At 32.9% G+C, this 17,686-nt stretch overlaps 2 protein-coding genes across 3 annotated transcripts; both read left to right on the top strand.

The window, feature by feature from the left end:
• Positions 1 to 4,346: 4,346 nt before the first annotated feature.
• Positions 4,347 to 8,557, top strand: LOC8277126. 2 transcript variants are annotated; one of them, XM_015723205.3, is made up of 8 exons: positions 4,347 to 4,724; positions 5,503 to 5,799; positions 5,897 to 6,092; positions 6,456 to 6,636; positions 6,727 to 6,807; positions 6,992 to 7,099; positions 7,562 to 7,831; positions 8,266 to 8,557. In XM_015723205.3, the coding sequence occupies exons 2-8, from the start codon at positions 5,511 to 5,513 to the stop codon at positions 8,362 to 8,364; spliced, it is 1,224 nt and encodes a 407-aa protein (XP_015578691.2). In that variant the 5' UTR covers positions 4,347 to 4,724; positions 5,503 to 5,510; the 3' UTR covers positions 8,365 to 8,557. The 2 variants fall into 2 exon arrangements, with proteins under 2 accessions (XP_015578691.2, XP_015578692.2); XM_015723206.3 differs by having other exon boundaries at positions 4,354 to 4,724; positions 5,918 to 6,092.
• Positions 8,558 to 9,103: 546 nt separating this feature from the next.
• On the top strand, positions 9,104 to 12,310 carry LOC8277125. The gene is made up of 5 exons (XM_002525430.4): positions 9,104 to 9,624; positions 10,287 to 10,337; positions 11,228 to 11,361; positions 11,804 to 11,904; positions 11,986 to 12,310. The coding sequence occupies exons 1-5, from the start codon at positions 9,241 to 9,243 to the stop codon at positions 12,165 to 12,167; spliced, it is 852 nt and encodes a 283-aa protein (XP_002525476.1). The 5' UTR covers positions 9,104 to 9,240; the 3' UTR covers positions 12,168 to 12,310.
• Positions 12,311 to 17,686: the final 5,376 nt, after the last annotated feature.

Genomic DNA, 17,686 nt, shown 5'->3' with positions numbered 1-17,686 from the left:
CTCATTATTGATAATGGTATATGCTGTCACCTTCCAATTTTAGTGAAGCCTATTGGCTTTCATTTTTGCCCCATTCAACATGCAAAAATCGGGGCCGACCCAGAATTGGATATCAGGAGAGACCAAAGTTCTCTAGTTTTGAGAATGTTTGGATTGTAGGGGTGAGAATAATTTTGAATTATTATTCGGAGATCAAATAGAGGGCGACTAGGGTTCTTCCCGCTTATGCTATGGATCTGCCTTGATTTGTAAAACGAATTTATATTGAAATTGCAGAATTCATGAAGGAATTTATTCATCTTTTAATACTGACTCAAAAAGATTTGAATTAATAAAATAGAGAAAAGAGAAACGTGTTTCACCATTAGGTAATTAATTGTATCCTAAAATAATTTCAACTAAATATTGGTTATTTTGCTGCAGTGAATCCACAGTATAAGGCGAAAAGTCATCATCAGATGATAATGCAAAGCTGGTAAAGGAGGAAAAGATTTCAGAATGGATAGATGATGGTATGTAATATTAGAGTCCTGCCAGGTGAAAGTGACAGAGGCCAAGAAGCAGCAAAAGAGAGAGGCTTTCCCCATGCATAAAGAATCAAAAGTGAAAAATGAAAGAGGAGAGTTCCCTCCCCATATGGAGAAAACAAGGAACGAGGAGACTAAAAATGTGGGATTTTAGTCTGCAAGCAGCTTGACTTGCCTCGTGGAGTGATACATGCCGATCCAGTTTTGACTTGTACATGTTCTTTAGAATCTTGTGCGAAAATGCCAAAATACATATATGATCTCCACCAACTTATAATATTCATAATAAAAAGAAAACAAATTCAAGGAAGAAAACAAATTCCGACTTTGACAAACTGATATACAATGGAAGTCAAGATTGAAAATGTGCCTACTGAATCTCTCTGTTGCCTTTGCAGAAAGAAATGCTTTAGTTGTATTCTGTCGACGTTAAATATGGAAACGCATAACTCCATCACGTGACCATGTTGCCACTCACTATATATATATATATATACATTTACATGGAAAATATAATATTAGGGTGGCTTTATTGTCACAGCTACCCATTCAGATGTCAAAGCCCTGGGCAATTTTATTTTATTTTTAAATATCAAATTAAAAAAAGAGAAAAATTGTAAGTTTGAGATATGGGGCATGCATGCATCTCTTATTAGAATGGGCAGAGCTGTACGAATGTGCACATTATTATAAGTATGTTTTTACATAATTGTTTTCCAAATCCCAAAAAAGGGACTTCACATTAAACTTTTTTGGGTTTCCCTCTTTCAATTGTACCACAATTTTCTTGGTTTAAAAATCAATAAATGGCATGTACCCAAATAACAATATGGAATTAAGATTCGTTACACAGCACAGACTTAAGTAAAATCCCGTTCTAAATTGTCAACATCGGTTTAAGAGAACAACACTCAAGGATGCACATATTAAGATTTTTTTAATATTTAAATTAAATATAAAAAAATTATGCTTATATAAATTTAATCGTTAATTGGAATTATAATCTTAAAAAAAGTAATCTATTTTTATATTTTAAATTAAAATTAATAAAATTTTAAACATTTGATTTTAAATTAAAAATATGACATGTTGAATTTCAACGTAAGAGAACTCTCATAGTTTTTAAACGTCTGTATGGCGAATTGAAACATCTTAGTAACCAAAGAAAAAGAAAGCAAAAGCGATTTCCGTAATAGCGGCGAGCGAAATGGGAGCAGCCTAAACCATGAAAACGGGATTGTAAGAGAGCAATACAAGCGTCGTGCTGCTAGGCGAAGCGGTGGAGTGCTGCACCCTAGATGGCGAGATATGAGATTCACTATGCATGTTAAAAGGAAAGCATATATAATTATTGATATTATTGTGGACAAACGAGATTTCCCTTTGGATTTGCAGCTTGAAAGTGGAGAAAAACAACAAAGCATTTTAGGCCCATCCAAGTAGAAGTTTGAGGTTCAGACTTGATAGTGCTCTTTCTATGACTTCTCTGATTCCCCCCTCTACAATTTTGGGCTTCAAGATGTATACCTAAATTGCAGGTCTAGATCTACGTGTGGGCTCTGTATCCCATTGTCAACATGAACCCGCGTCTTGCGTATAAATGTCGATTGCTTCTGATTCAGTGTCGCAAATCTAGACAGCTTCTGTCTTTATTGTTCTCAGTTTCTGCATCTTAATCGTACCTTTCGCGAACTGCTGCCTTTCATGTTACCTTTTCTTTTTTCTTTGCTTGGAAAAACCATCAGAGACTTTTTCTTCTTTTTTTCCTGAAGTACCGGAAAGATCTATGCATGTCACGCTGACTGGCAGGTCGCTTCGGTCTGAATATGGGTTAATCTCATATCTAATGTAATGTGAAAACACTCTAATATGGAGGAATGAAGTTGAAAAATTGAAAGGGACAGCTTGATCCCCGAGTTAACAAAATTCTTCCAGAAATTCATTAATGACACATATCAGTATCACCAATACCCTTGCAACACAGTGCAGCGCAATATTAACAGACTGAAAAGGATGTTAGTATAATTACCATAACACAATAAAATTACAACTGGTCCTTCACCACTGCTGCTGCAAGTGAAAGCTATCTAGTTCTCGGGGTCATTCCCATGAGTATATGAAACACAGCCATCTAAAAAAGGCTATACAGTTCTGAATTGCTGGTTAATTTGGTGATAATCTGATGCAAAAAGTCATTGTCCTCTTTAAGTTCAGTGTAAATCCCTGCCAGTCGATCATTTCCTTTTATTTTTTAAAAAAGAAAAAAAACTACATATATCTGACATATCACAATTGCAGCAGTTCTTGATTGCCAGGTACAGTACTGGTTTAATTAATAACCAACAATCATGCATTGTTGCTGGTCCATGAACGATCACAATATAGGGCCATCCATGCACACCTTGAATACTGACTAAAAACTTCAATTTACCCACTGTCAAGAGGTAAACTTTAAATGAGAGGTACTCATCATCATGCCTGTGTTGCTCTATATATTAACTTATATCGCTTGCTTGACGGGATATAAAAAATAAAATTAGCACACACAACGCAGCACATTAGCATTGCATGCTAAAATATCAGTATTAAAGATTCAATGAATCAGAGTTTGAATCTTGGCGATCCTTATCTATCTAGTGCTGGGTAATTAAAACTACAGCACAAGATATATTAGAGCAGGCATAGTACTTTCTATGGTAATTTGTTTTCAGGAAATAGAATACATTATCAGTTTTAAATCCATGGTTTATAGTGAACTAGTTCAGTAATTAATTATCAGGCCAAGATTTTAAATCTGCAGGACCACGGTGCCTCAACAAAAGCATAGTTACGGCCAGGAAACCTCAGAAAGCGAAGGGACCATTGGCTATGGTTTAATAATTTTCTGAATGAATGTAATATTCAATTTAATTAATATATAAACATTACAAATAATAATAAAAATTTCCTTCAAAATTAAGGTTTGGACAGTAAATATATAAAAACTGCAAAATGCTGTGTGTTACTGTATATTATTAAATAAAAAAAAAAGATAACAAATGGGTATACATTGAAAACACATCAGCTGCCAGCCTTAAGATGGGTGGAGTTGCATGGATTGAAGAAAAACATCAGATGCAGAGAGCAATATCGATAAAGAGAATCCTCATAATATAATAGTAATTAGAGAAAAATATAAAAATATATATCGTGGTTAGATATTTTTGTATATAATAGGTTGTGATTTTTGTCGTTGTAAAAAAATATGCGGTAATTTAATTTTTTTATATTTTTATATTTTAATATTACTATAATATCTATTTTTAAATAAAATTATTTTATGAATAATTTATTATTAAATTAATTACTTTCTAAAATTATTTAAAAATTATTTTATTTTATTTCTAATAAAATTTAAAAATATATATTATCATTTAATAAGTAATTTAATTATTAAAATAAATATCATATTAATATTAAATTATAAAAATTTAGAAATATTAATTTATAAAATAATAAAAATATAAAAAATTAAATTATAAAATATTTTTTTATCACAAAAAAGACATTTTTTCTGTACTTTTTCCTAGTAATTAATCAAATTGTAAACATTTATCAACGTGAGATGCGTCAGATTTGGCTCATCATTCGACACTTGTGCACAAGTGCCACCTCACTGACATCCAATGTCAGCATCGTGTTCGACGTGGCATGACTGGTTGTCATCTGATGGTGACATCAGCTAAACCACATGGCACATCAGACGGCACACTCACGCTGCTGTTTCCATGACACCGGTGAATTTGCAACCTGTGATCTCCACATTTTCATCGGGATTGATCTTTGAATTTGCCTCGAAAGATTTTTTATTTTTATTTTTTTTCGTTCCTTTTTTATGTTTTGCTTCGTTATCGTTTCTCTTTAATATAAATATTTAATTCATTAATTTTTCGTATTAAAAAAAGTGAGAAAGTAAATTTTTTTGCTCTTCAAAAGAGAAATTTTGAAAAGGTGAGAGCAATTATAGTCTGATGTAGTACTTCCATGTGAAGTTGAGCAACAGTTATGTGTTCACCTTCCTCGCGAAGTTGAAGAAACCCCTTCTTTGTGAAGTAGCTTAGTCACTGCGGCCTTCCGTTCTATATATATGAGCACCCATTTTGAGTCTGTTTTTATAAGCGCACAGAAAATCCACCAAGATTGATCTTGAATTTCCAGGTCAGATTATGTTTATTTAATAATTTAACCTTTCTCATTTCTGGGTTTTCTTATCTTCTCTTTTTTTTTTGTTTTTTTTTTTGTGTGTTTCTAATTGTAGAAATCCAAAGTAATTATTAACACGATTTCATGTGATTACCATGGGTTGGGTTTGTCTTTTGATGGGCGTTAGTGTTTAAACCAAGCAAGCAATAAGGTGAAAAGTTGGACCTTTTTTTTCTGTCTTGAAGAAATCGTAGAATTTGTTTAATTCCTATGTTAAGTGATGTGTTTGGTCATTCAACATAATCTCTTGATATTTACTAGTTCGTGGATGATATGACCAGTACTATATCGCTTACAGAAATACATTTTATGGTCTTTATTGTTTTAGATGCTTGGATTAGGTTCAGCTAAATAGTGGGTTTATATCCTATGATCTTATGGCACATAATATCAACGATTGATATCAAAATTACTCTCTTCTGCTTTTCAGAAAGAATTAACTGAAAAAGAGAAAAAATAGAAGAACAAAAACTAGTGAATAGAAAATAAAAGGGATTAAATGAGCATAAATTTTCTTGTGACCATAAATTGGTTATTGCTTGTTATGTTTGAAGAGAACGTTCATCGAGGGTTATATTTTAATCTCGTTTACAGAGTAGAGTTTTAATATTTTCTTCAGTCACCAAGTCAAATGTAATATTGTTTGAAATGCTCAATGGAGATTGGTTTGATTTTTTTCAGTTGTTTTCTCCATTTCTCATGCTCAGCTCCTTTTATTCTCTCTTGTACGCAGTCAGTTCAATGGCCTACATTCCTCCACACAAGCGGCATTCACTGGATAAGGGGAGGCAATCTCCAACTGAAGAGTCATTGGTTCCTCTTTTTAAGAAAAAATTAAGTTTGAGTAACAGAAACAGGAGCCGAAAAATAGTGTATGCTGATCATGCCATATCAAGATGGTTTGCTGTTGGTTTGACTGATAGTGACCAGTTTCCTTCTCACATTCATCTCAAGCCAGTTTCCTTGGAGTCTTTTGAGCGCCAATCAGGGGAAAAGCCTTTAATCTTGGTGAACAGTCATGTAAATGAAGGTTGGTAATCTACTCATATTGGAATGATTATAATGTATGTTATAGTTTTATTGCTTGGACTACGTACAGATACTTAATGACATTGATTACCTTTTAGTTAAATGTTTCTCTTTTGTAGACAATAGTGAGCTGAGAGAGAATTGTTTGAGAACTCCATGGTTGATTATAGCCGAAAACATACAGCAAGATCTACTCTCTTCTTTTGAAATTCTGAGGAAGGAAATGCATTATCATGGGTTGGAAAAAGTAAAGCCAATATTGGTTGCTAGATTTGGTAAAATTTGTTTTCATGGGTAAGTGATCCGACTTCCCTTGATTTTTTATTTTGTTAAGCAGCTTGAATATTGAATAAGAATCTATGATGGTTTTCAAACCTCTGCTATGTCGTAGACTTGCCTGAATGGCTGAACTGTGTGCTCTTGACGGTTGCATGTTGCTGCATTTTGCCTTCCATTACGAAGCTTCTAAGGAGCTTGGGATTTAGCAAATCCTATTGGTTCTCCAATTAATACTCTTATGTTGCAAATGTAATTATGTTAAAGATCTATAACTGTAAACATATAGTCGAATCATATTATTTCCTGTAAGACGTCTCATCCAGCTGTTACACTAAACAGACAGGTAAGAAATTTTATGCAGTTACTATTATGATGCAGGATCCCATTAGTAGGGCTAGAAAGAGTGCAGGAAAAGCAGGTTAATGAAACTATTTTGAGACAATTGAAAAGATCACTTTACACAAATATTCCTGCTTCGTATATGGAAAATGTCATAGATGAAGTTATCCTGAAAGTTGGAGTTGATTTTGAAGAGGAAAAGGACATCTACCATGTAAAGGTATTTGCTTTGGTACTTGGTGCCTCTTCTTTGTTCCACTCATTATCTGGTTCAGTTTGTTAATGACTGATATTTTATTTTCTTGTTTAGTTGTCTGATAACAGACGACCAGATTCAATCGTATCATGCAAATGTTGTGTAAACACAGATAAAAGACTTCAGTTCTACAAGGCAGGTTTTTCTGATACATAACAAGTCTTGTCCATACATGGCTATTATGAATTGTGTTCTATTTTATGAAGTAACCTGTGGGTGCCCTCTGATTTAATTTTTCCTTTCATTTTCCGCACAGTCTTTTCTTTTCCCCTTGACTTTTTATGGAGGTGATATCAATATTTAGGACGTTTCCCTGCAGATGGAATTAAACCAAGTGCGGCAGATGGTTGCAGATATATCATGCCTTGATAAGAATCTTGATCTGAGGCTAATGCTATGCTCCAAGAGGATCTTAACAGCTCCTACTGTAAGTAGTTTAGATCTAACACTCCTGAAAACTGCATTGTATTGTCTAGGTACTAGATGGGGATAGAGTTGTCCGAGTCTATGACGATTAGAGTAATCTAATGTCGTCTCTTTATCCTTTATTTATTGATTATCTTAGTTATCTTCCACTGAATGCCATCTCTGTTTTAAAGAATGATGGGGACTTTTCAAATGAGATTGGAAAAGTGGGTAAGACAAAGCTGCAAACGGGCTTGAATTAGCAACATTGGCTCAAAATTGACAAGTAAATTGGGAAGACTTAAACCACATTCCTAAGTGTGCTTCTCTCATTCCAATTTTTATCTTCACTGTCAAAAGTACCATTATATAAACGCAAAAGAAAATGTTTAACATGCATTTCCATGACAAAGAATTTTAGTTAGTTTCCTTTTCTCTTCTGAGATTGACTTTCATAGTCAGACTAATAGCATGTAATGTGCAGGATGATGAGATAAAAAGCATAAATGATCTGGTTAGCTCTGCAGTTTTGGATTCAGATGTGAAGGGTGGGTTGAGATGGCCTCTGGGTAAGACATCTTCTGGAAATAGATACAGTGTAGTTGGGGTGTGGCACACTGTAGCTAGATCCTACAGTAGTTCATCACTTAGGCTCAAAGTAAGACATGCAGACCGATGCGATTTTAGGAGTGGAACCGGAGAAGCTACAATGGAAATTTATCTGAAGTTGAAAGGAATAGTTTCAGAACTGCAGGTAAATTTTGTTCATGCATTATTTCAGTTTGACATTTTTCTAGTGACCTGATACTCTTATATATATATGTGGCCTTTAATTTTGACATCAAGCCAAGTGCTATTGATCTTTGGCCATTGCCGTAAGTTTTCTAGATTAACCTGGTTCTCAGTATATGACTTCAAATGTTAGTGAGGTTGTGTGTGCATCCATATCCTTTTTAAATCTCCTGCGTTGTAGTTGCCTGGTGCATAACTTGAAACAATTTACCTCTCTTGCTTTGGATACGATGACTCCAGCTCAGGATCTTAAAGTAGTTGTTTATTCAAATAATCATGCTTCAATATTAGGACTGACATCATGCTGTTGCCTATGTCGTTATGTGCTCAATGAGCCATATGGAGTTAACAGATGCATCAATCTTGGGTTATTTACGATTTCCTGTAAATTTTCAGGAACAAGGAGCAGAAAGTGATTCAGTCTCCAATATGCTCAAAGACAACTTAAAATTGATATGGGACAACTTCCTCTGCTGTGAACCAATTTTAACATGAGCTGACACATGTGTCAATTCTGCTCCACTCTTCTTCCTTCCCCTGTAAATAGTGACTGTTGAATGCCGTTTTAAGAATGTAGTATGTGTTTGTAGTGCGGGAGGAACTTTGAAGAAGAGGGTGTTGTAAGAGATGTAATTTCCTTCTATCTTATAAAAGTGTGGTTATGGAAGTAACATTATGTCTTACATCATTCTGAACTTGCTCTTCCATTTATTTTCATGGTGCAGTAAGTTTTAAGCTAGTGTTTCTTTCTGGTTTGTGGGAGTGGATTACTCTTCGTAGATAAAAGAAATTTCTGGCCTGCCTTTAGTGGTTGTGAAGCTCTACCAAAATAATAAATAAATGAAGGGAGATTCTTATTTTGTATTTTGAAGCAAATATATAAAAAGGGTATACATGTCTTTTTGATTTGTACATAACAATATTAATTACTCTATTATTAATTTAATCCGGATTAAATATAAAAAGGGTATGTATGTCTTTTGACTTATAAATAACAATATTAATTACTCTATTAATTAACTTAATCCGGATTTATTATTTAATATAATACTAATTCTTACATTGAATGATCAGATCACATAAGTTAGAATTATATACTTATATTAAACGTTGTTTTGAGATTTTAACATTAATTAGGATTAAGCAAAATAATGAAAGAAATCTTGTAAAAGAAATTGCTTAAAAATTCAAAAGCATTTATTGTTAGTTCTTGTTTGGCAAGACACGAAAGAAAAGTTTTCTTTTTGGATCGGAGGCAAACAAATAATAAACAGCTGGAGGGAAAGGAAACAGCGGTAGCTTCTCCACTTCTTCGTTTCAGCTCAAAACAAACGTAGTAAACAAAGGTTTTCCCCTCGCTGTGATTCCACCATGAAACTCAATCTTATAACCGTCAATTCTTTTCGTACATCAACTTCTTTAACTCTAAGCAACCCTATTCAATTTCTCTCTCCCAGAGCTTCAAACCCACTCCCCAATCATACTTTCTCTCTAACTCCCCACTCTTCCAAACCTTCTCGTTTCCTTCCTGTTTGCCTCTCAAATCCAACCAAACAATCCAATTCCAATGCCATCGATGAAATATCATCAGATTCCCGCGCAATTGATTCGAGTGGGAATTCAAACGAAGAGGAATTCGAAAGGAGTTTGAATATGCAAATGGGAAACCCAGTTGTTCCTTCCTTTATTCAGCCCTCCAATAAGCTTAGTTTAAATGACCAAGCTTTCTTCCTTTTATCATTTATCGCTTGCACGGTATTAACTCTCTGTAATGTCTCTTTTGGGTTTTAACAGTGACCTGTTTTTTTTGTTTACAGGATTATTTTTTTTTTACTGGGTATCTTTTGTTGGGGACAATGTTATCTCAATTCATGAAGTATCTTTGATAAAGTGGTTATCTTTTTTCTTAAAAAGATTTGTGTTTTCTTTGAGAAACTAATAATTTGGGTTATTGAGTGTGACTAATAGCTGAAAAAAATTTAAAGATGAAAAATTTGAATTCTCTCAGAGAAATCAAGCTGCTTCCTTGATGTGCTTATTTGGGTATTCGGAAAAATTTGAAGTTAATGCCTTTGTTATGGATTATCAAGAACTACCAATTGTTGTATTTGCTTTTCTTGACCAATCTGAGCTGCAGCATTTCTTGGGATTTATCAATTTTGTGCTATGAATTTATGATGTTCTAATTGTAACTTACAATTAGTGCTACGGGTTACTTCATAGGATTATGAATCAAAGGATTTTCCCGATCACAATTTTCTCATATATGAAAGACGTGTTATGTATGTCCTTCAGCTGTATTTGAGTAACTTAGATTGCTGGGAAGTCCTTAACTTTGGCTTATGAATTATTGAAAAGTGTCTTTTGTAACTCTGGCTCATTGCTGATGAATTTAAGTTTGCTTTGACTGTGTGCAGACTTCTATAGCGTTTACAAGCCTCGTCATTGCTGCCATCCCAACACTCCATGTAAGTCAAATGACATCACAAAGTTAGTACTTAGTGCATATTTACATATAAATAAAATTCTCATCTATGAATGAAACCTTTTAACAGCAGGTCCTGCATTGTTTGCTAGATTCTATTCCAATTTCTTATAGTCTCTTGGTGTTTCATGGCTTGATGCAATATAGTAGTCAATGCCTCATAGGATAGGATCATAAAATAGGTTAATGCCCTTAAATTGTATATATTCCAATAGCTTCTATCCAGTATGGCGGCCATCTCATGGTTGCATCACATATTGTACTGCCAGACTGACAGAAAACTCAATACTGGTAGCATTAAAAGACAATATCCGTTACCTGCAATTAATGCAGATATTAAGCATAATGCCTCTTACCATGCAATGGTCTTTATATCCTTAAATGGGGGAACCTGCTGTCCTCCAAACACAAAACTACTGTGCTTGAGTTCTTTTTCAAAATTTGAAATGCTGGCCACAGTTTCTTTTTCTATCCAATAGGTCTCTTCCTATGAGAGTATCTTTTGACCATTTGACTGTCATTATGCTCCCCAGTCTCCATCCATTTATGTCTAATATTGCCCCAAAACCTGTAATTTAATTTGTCTGACAGAGGGTGAAAGATCTATTAGTTCTCTTTACATTTCTTTTTCTGCAATATTAGATTCTTGTTATTCCTATTTCATCTAGCCAATTCGTACTAGAGTTCTATTACCAGTTCTTTATTGCTGTGTATGATGTCCATCTATTGTATCCCTCATGAGTTATAGTATTGCGGATAATCCTATTTCTCGAAGATACTGTATCTGAAATTGTCTTGTGCTAATAAATGAAGAATGTCTTTGGTTTCATAAATATGGATTATTGTTTATCTATTTTCTGGCCTGTTTGATAGGCAATGGGCAGAGCTGCAACATCTCTATCAAAGTTAGCAGATACAGCTCGTGAGGAACTCCCAAGTACAATGGCTGCAATTAGGCTTTCAGGAATGGAAATCAGTGATCTTACACTGGAATTAAGTGATTTAAGGTGAGAATGCAATCCTTATCTCTTCGCTTATGACTTATTTTAGCTCCTGCCTCTATTTCTCCCTTAGATCTCCTCTTTTTCCGGGGTTGGTTGTTAGAAAAAAATTGCCCATCCATTTTTTACTCAAGGAAATTGCGTCTTGCAAGGATTCCTTGACCTAGTGAAGGATACCGTTCCGAAAGGAGCTCTCACATACACAGGGAGAGCAAAAGGAAGAAGGGAGACATGTTTTATTTTATTGTGATAGAAAAGCTTATAATTTAGTCTATCTATTTATGCAAAAAATTGGTGGGTTCAACCTTACTTACTGAGAGAAAAAGATGCTCTGACCTTGCTGCAGTTCTATCCAATAGTTAGCTATGTGTATGTAAGGACCTATTTGCATTTACTTGATGATGTTTATTGTTTTTTGATACTATTGTTTGTCAAAAATGACACTCAGCCATGAGATAGCTGATGGAGTCAACAAATCTGCTCAAGCTGTTCAAGCAGCAGAAGCAGGAATTCGACAGATTGGTACGCTTGCGCATCAACATACCATGTGTAAGTTGTGCACTCTCTGAATGTTTTTGCAGTATACACTCTTTACCAGGTTCCAATTTCATGGCTGTGACCTTCATGTAGCAATGATTCAAGAGAGGGCCAGCCTGCCTATCATCTCATTGCAACCTGTAGTTGCTGGTGCTGCAAAAAAGACTTCGCGTGCTGTTGGTGAAGCCACCAAGTCCTTCATAAATATGATCTCCAGAGGGGAAGATAGCTCAGAAAATGAGGATACTGATGGAATCGAAAGGTTGGATATTTAACAGGTTTTTTACTTCTCCTGGTCTAAATGATTGCATATGTACATATTTTAGAGACCTGCCATGGCTGCAGTTGTTACACAGATATTGTAAATGGCATATATCCCTTTTTTTTATCTAAAATTTTTCCTTTTTTCCTTTTGATATTTATAGCTTTAAAAACCCTTTGTGTTTCCCTTTTCGTGTAAATTGGTTAAAAAGAAAAAATTAAAATCAGAATTAACTGCCTATTGACTCTAAATTCAGGGGGATACATTGAATATTTTAGTGGAAAGTGATATATGTGGTTTTTTAGTAAATAGGCAAAATATTTTAAGGAGTATTTTAAGAAATATGAATAAGGGCTTTAATTTTAAGTTTGAGAATGACGTGTCTTTTTCTTTTTTTTTTTTGGTCTTTTCATGAAGAATTACTAAACCAATAAATTTTAGATAAATGAGTGGGGGTTACTTTAGTAATTGTAAGTTGGATGGCTAATTAAAAACACCTGCAAATTCGAAGATATCCATTTAAACATAACATGAATCCTATTCAGTGAAAAAAATTAACGAATCTTACAAATACCAATCTGTGAACGTACTTTAATAGCTTAGAGCAAACCGAACTAAAAGAAAAAGAAAATTACTGTTAATGGAACCTTGCGATTCGAATTCGATTTTCCTCTGACGGAATGAGAGGTGTGGGCGTCAGTGAACAGAGCCGGAAACCAGCCTTTCATTCATTTTTCGATAAAACTATTTATTTTTGTAAATGATCATTATATTTCTTCACTACTATTTTTCTTTTCAAAATAACTATGGAAACACAAAATAAGGCTTTATTGTAAAAAACAATAAAATCTAGCACGTAATTTTTAAATTTTTTTAAAATTTCAAAATCGTATTTGAATATCGAATTCAATTGTAGTTTTCATTAAAATTATTTGCTGATTTGGCGTGAACTTTGATGGATAATAAAAAAAAGAACTGAATCAATATTAAAATTATAAATTCATCCCTTTATTAAAATATTATCATTTAAGTATATAAATCTTTCTCAATTTTAGAGTTTTATTAATTTTACGTGCTTAAATGATAATATTTTAATAATGAAAATGTTAAATCAGTTTCTTCTTTTTGTTATTTAGAATTCATGCCATATCAATAAATTTATTTAATGATTCCACTGGATATTAAAATCGAAATAAATTTTAAAAAACAGTCACAAATGAACTCGTAAAAGATAATTCTATTTATTAATCATGAACAAATATGATATGGACTCGAAAAATTTTCTAGTGTTTTTTTTTTTCTTTTACATCAAATTTTATCTTTAATGGACAATAGTTCAAGCTCTCGGATAGAATATGCGTAAGAATTATTTAGCTTAAAAGGTCGAACTCGATTAGCCTAAAGAGTCGGACCTCGGCTAGTCCAAAAGGTCGGATCTCTATTTCGGGGGGCTTATTTCGATAAATAATGATCCTTATATCAAGAGGTCTCCCTATCAAAGGTAAGACATTTACTTGAAAGCCTAAGCCCAATATTTTTACTAAGGGAACATTAAATGTTAGCACGTAAAAGGTATATTTTCTTCATCATTTTCTAACTTTATAGGAAACATATAAATCTCCTATTATGATCTAACTTAGCCATTTGAGTTGGATCGTAAGAATCCGGTATTCACTCTGGCAGTCTCTTATTTTCTTTATTTACATATCCTATGAACCAAGAATCCTTAAGCTCTTTCTCTCAAATCCATCTAAAGTTTGCCGAATCCATTAATTGGTGTCGTCTTTATGAGGTTGTATACGAATTAAGCCTCTAGTAATTATTTGTATATAAAAAACTCATTTAATGACTAATTAGACTTATTTAATAAATGAACTAAATTTAAGAAAAATAAAACTCTAATTTAGAAGGCTCGTAAATTGGCTCATTCATAAACTCGTGAATTAGCTTGATAAATGGTGAATAGTTTAATCTATAATTTTACATTTATCAAATTTGTTTAAACTCACGAGTCGTCCCAAACTCGAGTCAATTCGATTACACTCCAACCCTATGCATAAAGTCTCTATAATGTTAATGTGTCTGGATGTGTTTTTTTGTTTTTTCTTCTTTACCCTAATTATTATTTTCAATTATTATATTATTAAAACGGTGTTGCGATCCATCGTTACGAAAAAAATAATATTTTCATTGGTATGCAATATTTCCATATTTTTGCTCGACTGCTCCTTTTGTAGCTATGTTTGAAACTTTGCTGCACGTGTTTCTCCACACTTTGTTGCTTCTTCTGCTGAATAAAACAGAAAGAAAGAAAGAAAATCTAATCTTAATTACTTCCTAAAGAAACAAAAAGAAAATGTAAGCATGAGCAATGAATCCAGTTAGGTCTTCTTATACTCCGAGTCATGCTAGCTAATAAAATATTAGTGTTATCTATATTTTGATATATACATTACAATTAGTGTATATATTATATAAATTTTTATATTTTAATATTATATATAAATTCTAATTTATAAATAGAAGCATATGCTAAAATTAGGTAAAAGATTTTGAAATATAATATATGCATAAACACAATGTATATAAACGTGTTAGTTTGGGGATACATTTGTAATATGGAGATGGAGACAAGCTGGAAATTAATCAGCAGCCTTCCTTTGATATCTAAAACCAGCTTTATGACATGTGTTTATATTAGTGTCAGTGGCCACTGCCGACATGATCTATTTTATGACATGTGTTTCGGACAATTAATACCCATCTGCTTGACATTGTTGTCAATAAATAAATAAATAAAATCTGCTTATAATAATTCATTTAGCAGGCAATGGGGCGCAGATGTCTATAACATATATAATTAAGGTGGTCTGATGTGATGGACAGAATCTACTGAGAATCTGTTTGTAAAGATTTGTTGCTAATCTTTTTTATTTTTTTATTTTTTTATTCAATTCAATTCAAACTGTCTTCTATTTAAAAGAAAAAGGACATGAGAGAGATGGGTGAAGAAGCAATTTCAAAAGTAATTTACGACAACTTTTTCTAAGGATAAAAGGGTGTTTTTTGACTACAAATTCTTTTATACAGATAATTACTGGCTATAGGCATCTTGAAGTTTTGTTTATTACTTTGCATGATAATTAACAATTAAATGTTAAAGTAGAGAAAAAGTTAAAATATAATATTGACAAAAGCCGAAATGCACCTTTGCCACACAAAGCGGATGAAATTTATCCGGAAACGGAAAACATGTTTTGCTCCACTGATGTAATAAGATGCCTGTGAGAACAAAAGAAAACAACAGAAATCCACAGTGAGCACCAACACACTATCAACAAAAAGAAAACTCAAAACTAATTGCAAAACGCTGAATGCATACATGCCCTTTTAAATTTTTTAAGAATAGTCATTTCATTATTTGAAGTTTTATTTGATTTTTATAACCATTTGAACTAGTTCTTTTGGACCATATAAATTACATTTTATTATTACTAGGAACACGTGTGACAAACACTATGACATACAATCACGTGTAGACAAACACTATGACATACAATTGACTTGTATATGTGTTAAAAACGATTAAATACATACGTGATCCCTTAAACTTTATAAGAATAGTCACTTGGTCATTTGAATTTATATATGGACCATATAACCATATGAACTAGTTCCTTAGGAATCCTAAATTCTCATACCTCTTATTGTCGTGCCTAGCCGAATACATAAGGCTCACAAAGAAAAATTAATTAGTTATTGTGAAATTAATTCATTTTATTTAGAATAATTAAGTAATAACTATTAGAGATACTGTGCTCACTCTGCAAAAGAATTTCTATAAGTAGTGGAGATCCTTTAAATAAAAGGAAAGAAGAATTCATCGGCATCATCCATTATTTATCTCGCAATTCTCAGTTCATCTTCCATAAACATTTAGTTTTAGTTTTTATATTACTCTTTGAAGATGTAAAAAGTTTTTCAAGAAGTGAAGAGTGAGGATCAATCATCTTCATATTTTGAAGGTTTTTTTGGATTTTAGGAGATCTTTTTTTTATGTCTTTCTATTTAATTACTGTAATACCCAAATTTTTCTTTAATAAAGATAATATTAATAATGAATACTAAATGAGTTTTTATTTAAATTAATTTTATTCTATTCTTATTTGGTTTAAATTGAAATAAATTAAGTGAAATTTTAATGTTAGACAAATAAATAAGTTATTTTTCTATACTCAATTAGTTGGATCTTTAAGAAATTAATTAAGTAAATTATTTGAGAAATAGATCATATTTTTTATTATTCAAAATTTTCCTCCAAATGAATATATTTAGTTAAATTCTAAAATTGAAAATTATGAAAGAATTTGTAAGGGTGTTTTATAAAAGAATTATTGGAAAAAGAGTATTTTAATTAGCTAATGGTATTAAGTTTTAAGTTGAAAATATTTAGCAAATTGATTATTTAAATTAATTTTGTACTAGGACTAAATTGGAAATTTATTTTGGGATGAGGATTAAAAGTATAATTTTATTATTATATGGGGGTCTAATGAACATTTGTAACTTTGGTATTTTTGTAAATAAATATGTCGGCAAGGGTATATATGTAATTGTGTATTTTCAATAATTCTAATTTGGCTCAAATTAAATAGTTAGGGGCTTAATTGAAAGGCTAAAGAAAAGTTTAAGAGTTAATTAGAAATTTTGCAGGGCGAAATCGTTGTAATTACAAAAGTTGAGGGACCAAAAGGTAAGAAAGAGAACTTCAGGGACTAAATGTCGATATTGAAAGAAAGAAAAGAGAAAAGAAGAATCGGGAGAGAGAGGGAGAGGGTGGAGTGACAAAAGTTTTGAGAATCCATTAAATGATAGTAAAAACTCAATAAGGTTGATCTTTTGAGCCCGCTTTAAGCCAGATCGGAATTAGTGGATGCTGCCAAAGGGAGTGGTGATGCCATACGCAAAAAGGAAGGGGAGCGTTCCGCCTTAGAGGGAAGCACCCGCGAGGCAGTCAATCAATATGGATTGATCCTAAATCTGATTCATCAAATTATCAATCGAATTTTTTATTTTATTCAACCCTATAGAAATATAATTCGAATCCTTTATGATAATCATCCGCGTCTGAAACGTATCTTAATGCCGGAAAAAGATTCCTTTTTTATGTGGAAAAGGCATTAGACCATTTGTATCTATATGCATTAGGATCCCAATTCATGGGGACAAATAGTATAATTTCATTCCCAGGGGACCATTTATTTTCTTAACAAATGATTATCGTTTAAGCGGGGGAAATCTTATTAATCGAAAAAGGCATTCTAAATTTAATTTTAGAAATAATTGGGGGTCATTGTCGGAGGTCGACCATCGGGCGCGAGATCGGCCGACTTGAAGTGGCTGGCGGCGTCGGCAAGGAAAGCGAAGAGGCGGCGACTTCAGGCGCTTTTTCATTGCTTCACGGCCTGTCACCGGTGATCTCGGTGGCGATCGGCTCCCCTGGGCGAGGGCTCTCTTTTGGTAGCAACGGCG

Source organism: Ricinus communis, chromosome 10 (genome assembly GCF_019578655.1).
Source record: "Ricinus communis isolate WT05 ecotype wild-type chromosome 10, ASM1957865v1, whole genome shotgun sequence".
Taxonomy (NCBI): Eukaryota; Viridiplantae; Streptophyta; class Magnoliopsida; order Malpighiales; family Euphorbiaceae; genus Ricinus; species Ricinus communis.
This window is presented reverse-complemented; position numbering and strand designations above follow the sequence as displayed.

Excerpts from the sequence above, each read along its gene's own strand:
- LOC8277126 (XM_015723205.3), top strand. The coding sequence starts at position 5,511 with ATGGCCTACATTCCTCCACACAAGCGGCATTCACTGGATAAGGGGAGG. Across the intron at positions 6,093-6,455 it reads GGTAAAATTTGTTTTCATGG|GATCCCATTAGTAGGGCTAG; the intron begins GTAAGTGATCCG and ends ATTATGATGCAG. Across the intron at positions 7,832-8,265 it reads GAATAGTTTCAGAACTGCAG|GAACAAGGAGCAGAAAGTGA; the intron begins GTAAATTTTGTT and ends GTAAATTTTCAG.
- LOC8277125 (XM_002525430.4), top strand. The coding sequence starts at position 9,241 with ATGAAACTCAATCTTATAACCGTCAATTCTTTTCGTACATCAACTTCT. Across the intron at positions 11,362-11,803 it reads CTGGAATTAAGTGATTTAAG|CCATGAGATAGCTGATGGAG; the intron begins GTGAGAATGCAA and ends AATGACACTCAG. Across the intron at positions 11,905-11,985 it reads TGCGCATCAACATACCATGT|CAATGATTCAAGAGAGGGCC; the intron begins GTAAGTTGTGCA and ends ACCTTCATGTAG.